This window comes from Netta rufina (genome assembly GCF_964035555.1).
Source record: "Netta rufina genome assembly, chromosome: 2".
Classification (NCBI taxonomy): Eukaryota; Metazoa; Chordata; class Aves; order Anseriformes; family Anatidae; genus Netta; species Netta rufina.
The window spans coordinates 30,604,236-30,619,791 of record NC_140124.1 but is presented as its reverse complement, the minus strand read 5'-3'; the positions used below and the strand labels follow the sequence as shown (position 1 = coordinate 30,619,791).

General features: G+C 33.0%; 1 protein-coding gene across 1 annotated transcript in view; it reads left to right on the top strand.

Annotated features, from left to right (window-relative positions):
• AGMO (alkylglycerol monooxygenase) overlaps window positions 1-15,556 on the top strand; it is a gene marked incomplete at both ends in the record, with an annotated part of 197,375 nt that overhangs the window by 88,381 nt on the left and 93,438 nt on the right. Inside the window, 4 exons of the mRNA XM_084283049.1 lie at window positions 12,153-12,223; window positions 13,571-13,632; window positions 13,762-13,841; window positions 14,995-15,129. Of these exons, the coding sequence (XP_084139175.1) occupies window positions 12,153-12,223; window positions 13,571-13,632; window positions 13,762-13,841; window positions 14,995-15,129 (348 nt within the window). The remainder of the gene's footprint in view (window positions 1-12,152; window positions 12,224-13,570; window positions 13,633-13,761; window positions 13,842-14,994; window positions 15,130-15,556) is intronic.

Genomic DNA, 15,556 nt, shown 5'->3' with positions numbered 1-15,556 from the left:
TTACTACTAAATTATTGTATCAGTAGGAAAACAATGTATCTTTTATACTGATCCAATTGATCTAATCATAGATCTTTGTTTACAAAGGAGATATTCTTAATGTTGATATTGTTGAATTTGTAGTGCAAATGAAATCAACTGAAAAATGTTGAAGTTAGGCTTTAAGATCAAAACTGATGTCAAAACAGAAATAGGGTTACACCACTTATTAACATGTTTCCTGCTCTCAAGGACAAGGACCTAACAGACAAAAGAAGGGAAAGCAAGGGAAATAACAGCAGCTATTGTAGCCATGGAGGTTTATATTAGCCAGTATTTTTGATGAAGTTAAACTGATGTTTAACAATTACACTTTTTGTGTGTGTGTGTGTGTGTGTGTGATAACTGCTACAATTCAACTGTTTTAGAGGTTTGACATCTCTGATATTTTTTCAAATAGTCATTTTACTGAATTTTAACAGTATCTTACATTCTACTAAAACAAAAATCATTTATGTAATTCCCAGTTCCATCATAGTTCCTCAACATAGCTCCTCAACAATGCGGGCCTGCCACATTATGGAAAATGTGATCCTGGTTCAGTGACTGCTGCTAAACCTTCATCTGAACACTACGAGATTCATCATCTCCAGCTGCTCTGGGAGCCTGTGCTGGCTGCTGATACAGTGTGGCACTTTGTGTCATTAGGGGGTCCAGTGGAGATGCCTTTCATCAGTCATATTCTGCCACTAGAAGATGTAATAGTTTTCTTAAATTGTTTTCCAAAATGCAAGAGGATTTGTTAACAAATGATCAATTTATCCTCAGATTTCTATTACTACTTATCAGTATTCGTATTTCCTTAGGCAGAATTTGGGCCTATATTGACTAGTCAAGAATGTTTGGAAACCATAACTTCACTACTTTCAATTACACATCTTCGTCCTTCAGAAAAATAAAATCTAGTAAGATACAGTAAAAACGCTTTGTTCTATAGTAATCGATTTCTTTTTTTCATCACACTGAATGTCTTGTGCACAATTTAATGTTTTATGAAAGAAAAGATACATGATATTTAAATAATAGGAAACAAAAATTGTATGAAACTTCCTGAGGGAAGATATTTTATTTCAGTCTAGCTAGGTTTGAGTTTTTGCTGTTGTTGTTTAAAGAAATAACTCAAATTGAATTTAATAATTAAAAATAATTATTGTGCTTTGCTGAACCTTTGTATGTCATGTTTCAGCCTAGAGCGAACATTCATAGCCAAAGTATGATCCCTTATATTTTCCCAAACTTTAACTTGTTGTTTCAAGGCACTGAAAGGGCTGCTGCCGGGAAAGTTAACATTCCAGCCAGACCCAGTACAACAATGTTCAGAGAAGTTTCCTGTATTAACGCTTTGGCCTTCTTCAATATTTATCATGTCAATTTTTTTTCTTCTTTCCTATTAGAATATCAGGCATGGTCCATTTCATTTTAACTCAGGTAGCTCATATATTCCTTCATAGACAGTATACCGAATCACAAATATCAAAAGTACCTACTTTTTGTCTCAGACTTCCCTAGTTCCCGTATATTCGGTAAGCTGTTGACCTTTTATGTAAAATAGTACAGAATTCTAAACACTTTGAATAAGGATTATACTATACCATATTTTAATAGTAATAAAAGATCTTAAGCACCAAAATCAGAAGGGGCTATTGATACAGATAAAGAATTTCTATAATTATTAAATAAATGGTGCGTGTCCTAGACTGAAAACAGCTGTGTGACTTAAATAACTATGTACTTTCATTTAACTGTATTTTTTCTATCTGATTGAATAGAATTCAATAGATAGAATTTCTGCTATCTGATGTCCATCTCTTTTTTATTTGTTTCTTCATTGCTTCTCTGCATTATCACACTGTATATATGGCAATCTGAAATAATATCACAAATTTTCCAAAGATTTTTCTTTAAATCTCCGAATAACACTCAGGTATTGAAATAAATATAATAATAGCTCATTTAAATGAGAAAGGAGAAAATAAATTAAAAAAAAAAAAGGTTTTTTTTTTTTTTTTTAATTGTGGATAAAGATAGGATCCCAATAAATCAAGAGAAAACAATTTTTGGAATTTTGGTTCAATCCAATCCTATCATGTCAATGGAATGAGTCAGATGTTGCCTTAAATGGACTGGGAGAAATTTTTCTATGACTAGGCCATGCTCATCTAGACATCATCATGAGAGAAGTTTAAAAAAAAAAAAAAAAAAAGGCCTTTGGTCAAAAAACACTAAAAATCTAATTTTTCAAAAGCCACAAAATGTTTCAGGACTTTTACTGACAGACAGAAATACCCTATTTCAGTTTATTTTCACAGGTGATTCAGGTCTGTGGCTCATATTAAACTATATCCTTCCGTTATGCATTTATTACAACCAATAAGTTAGGTGCGTTTATAACCTGATAGACACCTATGAAAAACAGAAATTAGTTTCTGTTGGTTTAGCTGTAATTTTTATGAGATGTCAAATTGTATTTGGAAAATATCAACTGAATCAATCCCTGTTCATATTAATTGTGGCAGTAGATTATTCCTTGTCTGTGTGATCTTTGACACGCATTAGTTTCTGTTTAATTTTCTCATTTAGGAAAAAAATGAAATCTATGCCCTTTACCATACTCATAGAATTCAGGTTTCTTAAGGCATCTCTTTTCCCATGTTTGTCTTCCTTCCTTACCAAAGCAGAAAAAGTGCTACTATAAACCAGGAGTAACATGGGTGAAAACAGACAAGAAAGGAGTAGGAAACATTTTGACACCTTATGGAGGCTGGCAAAAGAGAATTGAAATCACTACAGAGGCCAATATTTTATTTATTTTATTTTATTTTATTTTATTTTATTTTATTTTATTTTATTTTATTTTATTTTATTTTATTTTATTTTATTTTAATCAGAAGATTAGTTCAGTAAAGCTGATGCTTGTTGTGGAAGTATATGGTATTTGGCATCTCCCTCCCTTTCAAAACCATGGGACCTATTTCCAAATCACAAGAGGCGCAAAGAAAGCATGATTTTAGTAGGACACTCCTGTGCTGCATGCAGGTTAGCTTCTTTAGCTTTGACTTCTGCTGTTTTCTTAAAAAAAAAAAAAAAAAAAAAAAAAAAAAAAGTGACATTGTGGAGGCTTCACTCTTTCATGAAAAGGAATCCTGTTTCTGGCACGAAGCCATCCACAGCCCATTGGCTGTCAGTACCAGGTGAGATATTGTGGCTCAGTCCTGAAGTCCCTACCTCAATCAACTCTTACCTAAGAAGACAGCCAGATTCAGAAACATCTATGCTTTTTGAAATGTAAGTAGTCGATAAGGAAATTAAACAAGATGATTAAAAAGGCAAGTAACATTAATAAAAATACATACAAGTTTATGTACTTGTTTTAAGAAGCAGTACACCTGTGATTACTATATCAATATCAAAAGCTTATCTTGAAAAAACATATCTTGAAAATCTAGAGGACATATATGTCTCTTAAAGCAAAAACTATTTAAGACAAAAGTCCAATGGGTGGCAGTTGAAAGTACCTAATATCTTTTGGACAATGTGATAAATAAGTGATAGCATTAGACAATAGATAAGATATTCAAGTGGACAAAAAGTAACAGTTTTAAATAGAGTTTACATTCCACATGAGGAAAACAATCTTTACTATGAGAGTGGTGATGCACTTCAACATGTTGCCCAGAGAAGCTGTGGATGCCCCGTGATCCTTTATTGATCCTTTATTTTTTCCATATTTCATTATTCCATTTACTTATGCCAGCCTTTTCCACATTTTGTGCTTTGGTCTCATTGAAATAAACAAAAAAGGAATGCAGAAGAAAACATGTAAAAAAGGTTTATTTAAAATGTTTTCAATAGCTTAGCAGTTTAAAATGAATTTAGAAATCTGATCCTTAAAACTAAAAGGTATTTTCTTGACCAAAAAATAAGATTTTGATTTTAAAAAGCATTTTAACAAAATTTAGTTGACTGTAATGTGTACAAGTCTTTGCAATGGGAAAATAATTTTGTTTTTGTGGCTATTTTGTGGAGTAGGAGGAAGATTACTCCTGGCAAGTAAAAAAATAAAATAAAAAAATAAAAAAATTCCCAAGGCCATAAGTTTGCTAAGGTGTATATTTGTCCCTAATTTAGTGTACGGTGAATAGTTCCTATAAGGTCCATGAGTAATGAGTTCAACTTAATGTGTAGAAGTTTTCTGAAAAAATAATGGTATAGAAGTGCTATCGAATGGATCACAATGGAAACCAAATATGATTAACTAATTTAATTTACTGGACAAGATAAACATGTTTGGCTTTTTTGTTTGTTTGATTGATTTTTGTTGTTGTTTTGTTTGTTTGTTTTTGTTGCTGTTGCTTTGTTCTTAAATAGTAAAAGGTAAAATCAGTAATCTAATGCATTGAGTATAGTTGTGAAATTGTAGTCTCTTGAATTTTTCACTAGAAATTCATTTTTAATTCAAATAGCACATGTCAACCAAATCTTTCATTTTCTGTATGCTAATATGTGGGCTCATTTAGTGAAAGAACAATCTTATTTTCTTTAATTCAGTCACTTAATTCAGTGCACTAATTGCACTTTGATGTGCCCTTCAAATCATAAACACACACGTCTGTCCTATTCAGGTTACAAAGGATTAATACAAATTCACAAGCCATTCATAAGACTTTTGCAAAAAAATCTTAAAAAAATCATAAAAAGATTGATCAGGGGTGAGATAGGCAGCCACAGTGGTGAGATTGATCAGGGGTGAGATAGGCAGCCACTCTCCTAGTCTGATATTTAAGATTATATCTGATAACAGAGTGACCCAGATGATTAATATGGGATTGCTAGAAACAGATCACATCATGTGATGTTCTACTGGCTTGTAATTTTCTCACTGTTATGAAGATACATTAAATTATTCTCAAATAAACAGGAAATGAGCCAATCACTGAGTTGCATAAAGAAAAAAAATGTTTTGCAAAAGAAAGTTGTAGTCTCTTTCCTGATAGATGACAGTTGTTTTATTTATTTATTTGTTTGCTTTTTATTAATATAAAGAAAATCATTGTTCATCTGCCACAAACTGAAAGTCAAGCATTTACTGTGGGAAGAAGGAAAGCAAATACATTAATAAATACTAGAGAGATAAAAATACTTTAAGGAAGACAGGGCCTTGGTAGGTCCAGATAGAATATGTACATGATACAGACGATAAAACTCAACCATGATTCTAAGAAGCAGATCTTACAACTTCAGTCCAGACATTCACAAGAGACCACAGTGCTCCTGTCCTGTCAAGTGCAAGTTGCCTGCACTTGAACACTATTTAATCACTGTTTATATAAAAAATATAGAGTCATGAGGCTTGGAGTTCTTGCCTTAGCACCTGTGACCTTAATGGTGATAAATGCCAACTTTACAACTTAGTAGCACCAGGGTGAATCTCCCAATTTAAACTAAATTTTAAAAGTACTCCTTAGACATTTTTTTTAACTGAGCCTATCTAGCAGTGCCCTGACATAAGTTTTTAATTCTTATCTAGCTTCTCTTTTAACTAAACTGCAGAATAAAGAGAGACTTAAAAATATCAAAGTCATTTAAATGAGCTTGCAAAGTACATTCAGCAGTTCACCATTCCGTGATCATTTTCATTCAAGAGCTATCTGTGCAGGGGAACTATTCTTTAACTAAACTGCAGAATAAAGAGAGACTTAAAAATATCAAAGTCATTTAAATGAGCTTGCAAAGTACATTCAGCAGTTCACCATTCCGTGATCATTTTCATTCAAGAGCTATCTGTGCAGGGGAACTATTCCTTTCCATTGCTGGAGAAGGGTCACTTGTGAGGCAAGAAATGAAAAGTTTATGGGACAAGAATATAAACAGGAACTTGACTTGTCATCCTATTTATTAAGTCCTTGAGTTTGAGTGCTGGCTTCTGGTCCTAGCACCAAAGATTCTTCTTGCAACAGACAGATATGGGTCGCAGTAGTGGGTCTGATTATTATTAATGTCCCTGCAGAAACCCTAAAACCAAAAATCATATTCAATAATTTTATTTAGATGACTCATGTCAGTTGTGTCTCTGGAGAATTATGAAGATGAAAGTAAAATGAGCTACTTAGAGATGCAGCTTATTTCAGTACTTTTTGAATACTGCAGAAAAAATTAAACAACCTACTTACCAAGTAAAGTTAATAAAATAATGAAAGAATACCACGATAACATGGACATACGTTAGAGAGATCAAGTCCTGTACAAACAAACAAACAAAAGATATTTAATTTTCCATCTCTTTAGCATTGTTTGCACATATTAACCTTGGGTTTTGCTCAGAGCTTGTCCTTATTGAGAGTCTATTTTAATCAGTTATGGCTTCAAAAGTAAAAGAAAATATGAAAGACATTTATTTATTAAAACATAAGGTGTAGGATGCTGACTATACTTTTGTCTTTTTAAAGAGAAGGGTGAAAACAGCACTTGAATATATTTTGGTTTGTTTCAGGGCTGCCATATGATTTATTGCTTTCTGCCCCACCCCCAAAATTTCCAGCATGTATTTGTCAAGCTGATGAAAAATACTGAAATTGTATAGCAATTCTTCTCTTGGATTTTGTTTAAAATCCTTAACTTGATATATGACTGAAAGAGTGGCTTTCTCTGTGCTCTGCTATATGTAATGCTGCAATTAAAACAACCCATTAGTGATGGTTTTCTTTCATTTTAGTGGACAACCTGATTGAAACATCTTATATATCCTCATCTTTCCTACAAGAGCACTTCATTAGACATTTAAAAACAAACAAACAAACAAAAAAGTTGCATCCAGCAATTGGAAGTGTTAGCTGAAATACTCATCTCAGATGTAAATTTGATTCAAACCTTAACCTGTTTGAGGCATAAACCAATGAAAAGTGACAACAGTCACTGCCTTCAAGGTAATTTATTATAAATACATTTCTAAAGTTGATGTGTTTATTATATAAACATACCCTAAACTTGACTATACATTAAAACTAGGCTTTTACCTCCCATTCCTAAAATACAAATTTATCAGAAAATCATCCCCCTATGAAACTCTTTATGATCCCAACAGGCCTGATTCCTTTAGCTTGTTTTATTTCCAAACTCTAAATATTGTTTTTTCGCTCCTCAGTGTGGAAATTTGGACACATCCATTTTACATGCTTACTGGAGTAGAAAACTGCCTAATCAGATAGGAAAACAGTTGGCAGTGTATAAATCAGGGTTTGCCGAAGATTTCAAAGTGTGAAACTGGGCAGATGAGCACATATCCTAGGAGTTCTGCCTTTCCCTAGCTTCCCTGTAGAGATTTCACATGGCAAATATGATCACGAGGGCCATCTGTATAAATATGTGTGTTGTCCTGAATTAACACAGCAGCTCTATTGAGGAATGTTATTAGGGTCTTATTTTTAAATTTCCCCACCAGACTGTCTGAAATATAGATTTATGTACTGAGAATAAAAATCTTATCTGGATTTTGATGAGGAAATAATTCTAATACCTATTTCACTACCAACTAGTCTAGCAAAAACCCCAAAGTTAAGTTCAGGGTGCTCCTTAGTGATGCTCAAGTGATGAATTTATCTTCTCCTGTCCTAGAGATCAGTTACACTACAATATTGAAAGTCATGCTCTGCTACAAATGGCTTTTCATATACTTAAAAAAAAAAAAAAAAGTTTTTATTTAGCAGTGGTTTTACTGTAACATTGCCTACTCTACTCAGACGACATTCCTTCCTAACGTTCATGTTGAAAGAGAGTTAAGCAAAGATTCATGTTGCAGTGGTGACAGGAGGAGTTGTTACGCAAGATGTAAAGTTTCCCTTGGATTTCATGTCATGATTTTTTCTCGTTATTTAAACAAGAACTACATTGAAGTGGTGCAGGTACCAGGCAATAAAGATTTCCCTTGGTGCTGACAAACTCTGAGACCGCAAATGGAGGCGCTTACATGCTGCAAGAGATATCGCATAATGTTCTTTTCCTTTATGTTAGGGATTGCTGTCACAAAGGAAACATCTTTATATAAGAACCACTACTATAGAAAAAAATATTTCTCATTATATATGAAGATCTCATTATATATGAAGATTTGACTTCCGACATTTTTTATGCAGTAATGTGTGGAAAAATTTCTAAGACTGCAGATTTTATCCTGTCTTGTTTTTCAAACTACTCTTGGAATCGCTACAAGTGTTCTCATAATAATTCTGCTTTATTGTTTAGAAATACCTCAGTGCAATAATGTAGGAATATGTTGCCTGTTTGTTTTTTTTTTTTTTTTTTTTTTTTCCCCCAAGAAAAAGGAGGAATATTTTTCAAGAAAAAGGAGGAATATGTTTTCAGTAGAGATCTTATAAGGCTTTTATGAGTGATTTACATAAGACACCTATCAGATTCACAGGTATTTTATCAAATCTATTTGTAAGGTTTTGTCATTTTTTATTTTCTATTTATTTATTTTTTGGCTATGGGATGTTAAAACATAAACAAATCAAACGGGAAAAGAGTTTTGCAGGAATGCTGCAGTTCATCTGTGGGTCACTGGCATACTAGCTGAGGTGCACATGATGTGTTAACTGAGAGGAAAAATTGGAGGCAGGGCTTGATTTAGAACACTAGGTGTCTGTATCTAGGAGACAAACACAAGCATAGCCCCTCTCTCCACCTCCCCCAGCCATATTAGTCAAAATACTGATAAAATCATACTTGGACAACAGTTGAGATACTTCAATTTCTAGGGCTATTGATAGTTATTTTTCTGTCTTCCTAAGATGTTGATATAGACAAGATTATTTTATACTCACAAGTAGACTCCTTTTTCTTGCAATAGTATGAATAGGATTTGCAGTAAAGTCAATAGGGATATTGGGCGATGACATTTCCAATATATATATTTTTTTTATTTTTGAAACTAGTTTCCGGTAAAATGATCTGAAACAAAGCTTTTATGTGGACTGTTGTTACACCACATTAAATCCTGTTATGAGTGAATCCCTACAAAGAGCAGTCCTTTCACTGTGATTTCAGTCCTTTTAGCCTCACATAACAGGGTCATAGAGTACAGAATCTTCCCTGGCAAAAATTGTCTTATTATCCTACCCTTCACAATTTACTCTGATGAAGGATCTGCTCTACGACTTTTACCTGTGGTAAGATGGTAGAAGATAGAAAAATTCAATGAAAATCAACAAAAATGATCTTCACATCGTGGTGCTGTAGGAGGCTTCAAAATCCACCTTTACAGAGGTGATATATTTCTCCTTGTTGGAATGAATTATGGCCCTTTGGAACCAGAAGTTTTTCAGTTATAACAGCTTTTTTCTTCTATTTTAGAAATGTTCAAAATATGTAGGAGTAAACTTACTGATAGCAAAGAAAATTTCTAGAAATAGCATCCTGTACCGTTTTAAATACCTGGTGGAAATGTATTTTTGATGTGTTTTAGCCAAAGTATTGATTTCTGTATTGCTAATTTCAACATGCTGGATCTTTTTTTGGTCAGGTACAGAGTACTGTGCCACCTCTGATCTTAAAAGTCATGTGGTCATCATTGTTATCTCAGGCAATATTTCTATCACCATGTGGCTAATATGTCGCTTAAAGGAGGTAACCTTGCTGAACCAAAGTGGGCCCAGGCATCAATCACTCATGATGCTGAAGGGAAGATGTTTCAGGAGACTTAAAATTGTCACCACCCCCAGAAAAGACTGTATGGTGGGCTCTTCACTTTTAAGTGGATGAGATACATTTCATTTTCCAAAGAAAATGCTTTCTCTAGGATTAGCCAGAAGTATTCATTTAAAATTGTACTAAAACTCCTGAGATCCTCAGGGAAGCTCAAAATGTAAAGTTTAACTTTATCATACCTAAGTATTATATGGATTTTCAAAAGAATGACTTTTAATTTTAAAATACGAAATTAATCAGGTGGATATTGAATACTTCAAGGAAATTTTATTATAATTTACCTGTAGGCTAAAAGTGAAGACTGCTATCTCTTAGTGATTCTCTGCACTCCTGGCACAGATTTAGTTTATTTTTACCAAGCAAACTTTGTTTAAATATTTAGCTAAAAATATACTGAAACCAAGTAGGTCAAAGTTAGGTGTAGTCTTAGAGATAAATCCTCGTTCTCTTAGGTGTTGGACTGTAGTTCATTCTAAGACATTCATCTCATTAAATTAATTTAGTGGTTACATCTCACATACTTTAAAACAGTGGGATTTTCTGCTTGAGAGAGGAGGAAAATTAAGCTAGCATGAATGATGAATTGTTTCTCACCTTTATGTGGTCTTTTAAAGCTTGAACTTATTTTGAGGGAGTACTGAGAAATAAAAACGGCCTTATTTATGTTGTCCTTGGCTTCTGATTAAAACAAAACAAAACAAACTTGTCCCAGTGTTCTGCTTTTCCAGCCAATGTGTGCAGGATTTTGAGACAGATGCTCCAGATGTTACAGTTCTCTCTGTCTGAAGAATCTTCTCATTTCTATACTCCTTTCTTTACAGAAATGTTCTGCTTATCCTGATAATTAGAAGTTACTTTTATGTTATGAAAGACAAATATAAACAAAATTGTTTATTAATTTAATTATTATATTTGCTTTATTCACAAAGATTTAAATTCATGTGATGAAATGTCCTGTGTCTACTTTTTGAGTTCAGATCTATTTTCACTTGCACAAGTGGAACTGAAAGTAGACAGAAATGGAACTAGTATCTTTTAGAACTTTTATCAGTAAATTTTATATGAATAAAATCTTTGTATGTTTAGTTATTTAAAAGAACAGGCCTACTCTCATGAGTAATGAGTGGCTGCCTATCTACTTAATGTGTTACCTGCCAATATTATCTCTATTTATGTATTACAGATCACTCATTTCTACAGAGTGAGTATTAAATTTATAATTATTATTTATTAAGTGGTAGGTTCTGCTTTGTTTCCTAAGGTATGTAAGTATTTTATTATTTTATTTTATTTTATTTTATTTTATTTTATTTTATTTTATTTTATTTTATTTTATTTTATTTTATTTTATTTTATTTCTCTTTTAACTGTAAGACATTATGGTCATAACCAGACGTGGCAAATAGATACCATTTTGTGATATATTCTGACCACAAACACATTTTACTCATCCAGTGATTGCATCTATTTTTGACTGATGGTTCTGTGTTTTGGATTAAGGAATAGTGGCTATGTCTGGTTATCCACACACTTCTATTGAGCTAACCAAAGCAAAAGATTTGAAGTTAATGCTAGCTTACCTCTGGCTCCATAATACAGGCAAATACCTTTTAGCACAAAACCCTGCTCATACAAACTTATGAGCATACAAACTCATCAGCATTTTATGACAATGCTTGAATCATTAGAGTGAGTTTATGGCAATCGATGTTTTCTGGTCTAAAAGGATCAAGGCTGGATTTCTGTCTGTTGAATCATTGACTTAGCTTGCAGGTTCACTGTGAATTTATACTGGTCTCAGTTGCCGCTGCTTCTTACGCCTCTAGCTCATGTGAGTATTTGTGATCATATATTGGATCAGATTCAGGAACTGATCCAGTTAAACTAATTTAAAAAAAAAAAAAAAAAAAAGTATCAGTTCCCTAATGAGGTTTTTTGTGCTGCTTCTGCTCGGGTAAAGGAAAGCTACTGACAAGTAATCAAAGGTACTGAAGGAAGAAGAAGTGGTTGTTTCTGGGTCAGTTCCAGCCATTTTGTGAGGCAGAGTGTTCACATCTTAAACAGTTACACTGGATCTTGAGCAGTGCCAATGGATATAGATAAATATTGTGAGTGAAGTGATTTGTGTAGAATCATGAACTAATAATAAAATATAAAAAGAAAATATGATGTTTGATCAAGAAAATATGTATATATTTTAACTTTTATTTAACTAGATTTCACTTTTTTTGTTGCTGAAAATTCTTCTAGCTCACACAGTGAAAAGGTTGAGGCAAAAAATTTGCATTCTTCTGAGGCAAGTCTCCCGAAGATAAACATCTTCTATACGCCTTTCATCCTCCTCTTTTCCCTCTTTCCTATTGATTTTATACAGTATTTTCAAACTTATATAAACATTAATTGTTTTCCAGGTTATCACCAATATTGGTCCTTTGGAGTGGATTCTTAACACTCCCAGTCATCACAGAGTTCATCATGGTAAGTGTTTTTTACATTTGAGATAAATTACTAAGCAGGAATTAAGCCTAGGTAACATGAGATAATTTGAAGATTTTGAACAAAGTAGTTAAACATTTGCAAATATGAGGAATGATAGAAAAATATCTCAACTTCTCTGACTGCTAAAACACGATCATCTTGTTGATCAATAACAGATGCTCTTGCATTCAAATTCAAACACTAAATATGCAAAAATATGTTTTTCTTTTTGAAGTAGAGCTGTTTAATGTTTTAGTGGAATTTAGTTCCAACTGTCTGAATTTTTTAAAAATATCACTTCACACTTGTACATGACAGCTGATATGACTTTCCATCAATATTCAGAACCATTAAACACAGTACTAAACACCTAAATTTGATTAAAAATTCCAATGCATCATAAAAATGCCATGAACATAGCTGCGGAATAAGAGTGGGTTTCATAGATGCCATTAGCTCATTCAGTGTGCATAGATAACAAGGAGAAATGTAATAGTAGCATGGAAGAGTAAAATAATTTGAAACAGACTCAAATGCAGTCATATGTACAGAGGATGTTATTAATATTTATTATATCCTCCATGTAAAGTGTTTATGGCACTGTAGACTTTTTAAAAAGACTGTGGTGCTGTAAGTGTCTAATCCTTAAAATTTGCACAAGTACTGGTAATCCTGGAGGGAGACACTCTGCTCTTGTTTGCTCTGCTGTAAATCCAGACTAATCCTCTGAGCCTGATCCCGATCAGAGTTGAGCAGAATCACTCCAGAGCTGATCAAGTGTTGTACAGTTGTTCCAAACAAACTCCACAAAGTTGGGGGTATTTAAGCAGTGTAAGCAGTGAGGGTTTTCTTTTGGTAGGATGGCTCATATACAAATGCATTCCCTAGCAAAAAAGGATCATCCTGAATTTAATAATAAAGACAGGATCAGACACATGACATAGAACATGGACAGACGAAAGCCATTAATGAGATGATTGTGCATAAATATATCTGGTATATATTTGCTTAGGTATAAATGCTTAGGTATAAATTGATGAGGTGATTTTTTTGTTTGCTCTTCAATTTTCCTTTTCTAAATATATATTTTAGCTAAATTTACTTTCCAAATAAATCTATTTATTTCACAGAAATTTGGGATATGACACATTTGATCTGTGTATTTGAATCTGAGTAGAAAGAGATTACATGCCTAATAAGAAAAAAAGACATTTTATAGACACATAAAAGGTAGCTAACCTACTACAACTTAAAACTAGACTAGAAGTCGATGCTAAGATTTCCATTCATATTTCAGTCACACATATTCTTATATATGGAATGACTTGCCAATGATTTTCATTACAGGCAGAAATCCTTACTGCATTGACAAAAATTATGGTGGCACACTCATTATCTGGGACAGGATATTTGGTAGGTAAAACAAACAAACAAAAATGTTCTTCCTTATCTTTAGTTAGTTTGTCAAACAAAAATAAGTGTACTTTTAATTTGATTGTTTGTTGCTCTTTTTTTTTTTTTTTTTTTTTTTTTTTTTTTCAGGAACATTTGAAGCAGAAGATGCTAAAGTTGTATATGGCTTAACACATCCAGTAAATTCATTTGAACCCATTCTGCTCCAGGTGCAGTTTGTATCACTTTGTATCACTGACTGGTATTTTCAACAGCCACTGATGTTCAAAAAAACTCCTCTCTTAGGCACAATTGAGGTTAACTCTGCATTGCTGCACAAGTCAGTTAATCTATCTTCATTTATTAATTGTAATTATTTCATTACAAAAAACAAATATTTCCACTTGCTGCATTGAACATATATAGATCACGTAGAGCCATAATTGAAGTACAATACTGTAAAATTATTAACTAATTATGAGGGAGATGTAACAGGTCTGTGATTTACCCACTGAATGATGTCCATTTTGCCATGCACAAAGGAATATGCAGAGAAGCACAGATGGAAAATAAAAAAAAAAGTCTGTTGTTTATGTCTTCTCTAAATACTACTATTTCATAAATAGTCCCATGGTGTGATATCTTTACTATCTGTTTTCATCTGTATGGAATATTTCTTCTTCAAGATACTTCAGAATGATTTGTGTTGACAGGATTATATATCATGGTTTCAACAAAAGCTGTAACACAGTTTGAATGCAGTTTAAAAATGAAGAAAAAAAAATCTTAGTATGATGTTTCTTGGTGGATTTCTTGGTCCAGGCTCCTCTTCAGCTGGGTAAAAATTCTCCATAAAAACCTCAGGGACTGAGGAATAAATAAGTCCCAATTTTCTTCATGGGGACTTTTCATACCCCATGAGGTATCTCAGTGAATGAGATTCTACCCAAAGTGGTGTCTGGGATGGAAGCTGGAAGGATGGCCACAGTCTGTGCAATTATATATGATCCAGACAAAATCTAAGGAATTTAGGAATCGAGAGTATATCATATATACTCTCATACTACTGGGACATCATATATGTCCCAGTAACAAAATTCTACTTTAAAACCACCATAAATAGAGCTATAAAAAATGCCATTAAATACAATGTATTGCTTACAAGAAAGTGAAATTTTCCTCTGAGCAGAAGTCATCTGTGAACCAAGGGCCTGATACAGCTCCTGCCTATTTCAGTCAGGTTTTCTGAACTTTTCTTTTTTAATTTATTCTCTTTACAGACTTTCAAAACTTTTTATTTGAAAGCTAAGAATGAGTAAAATATAACATTTTACTAAATTTTATTTTACTAACAATGAAAAATCACTTGCTCTTTTTTTTCAGTTACGTCCCTTGGCTCATATTTGGAACACATTTTGGGCCACACCTGGATTTTGCAATAAGCTTTCTGTCTTATTCAAAGGGCCAGGCTGGGGACCAGGCAAACCTAGACTTGGCCTTCCTGAGGAAATCCCAGTGGTAAATATAACATGCAGAGGCTCTCAGTTTTGTGTAATTTTCTTGGACCTCTTAATGCTAGCGGATCAATGTTAAAAACTCTACACATGCTATTTTAAATTAGCAAATTATCAGTGATAAGGCATAAGGGAAGATGAAATGGGAAAAGAAAATGAAGGAAATTAATGTTTTACTTTTTATTATTACTACTACTACTGCTATTATTTTATTTTAAGGAAAAAACATATCTTCTAGTTTATCTTTTCATTATTCATTTCCTAAAGAGATTTCCAAAATAGTTCTACGGAGTAAGATAATTTATCTTTTTCTTTCTGCTGTGAACATACACGCACACATATTTAAACTCTGTTGCATGCTAGGTATTACATAAATTTGAAGGTAGATTATCTCTGGGCAATTATCTATGCCCCTTAACCCTTTTGTGTTT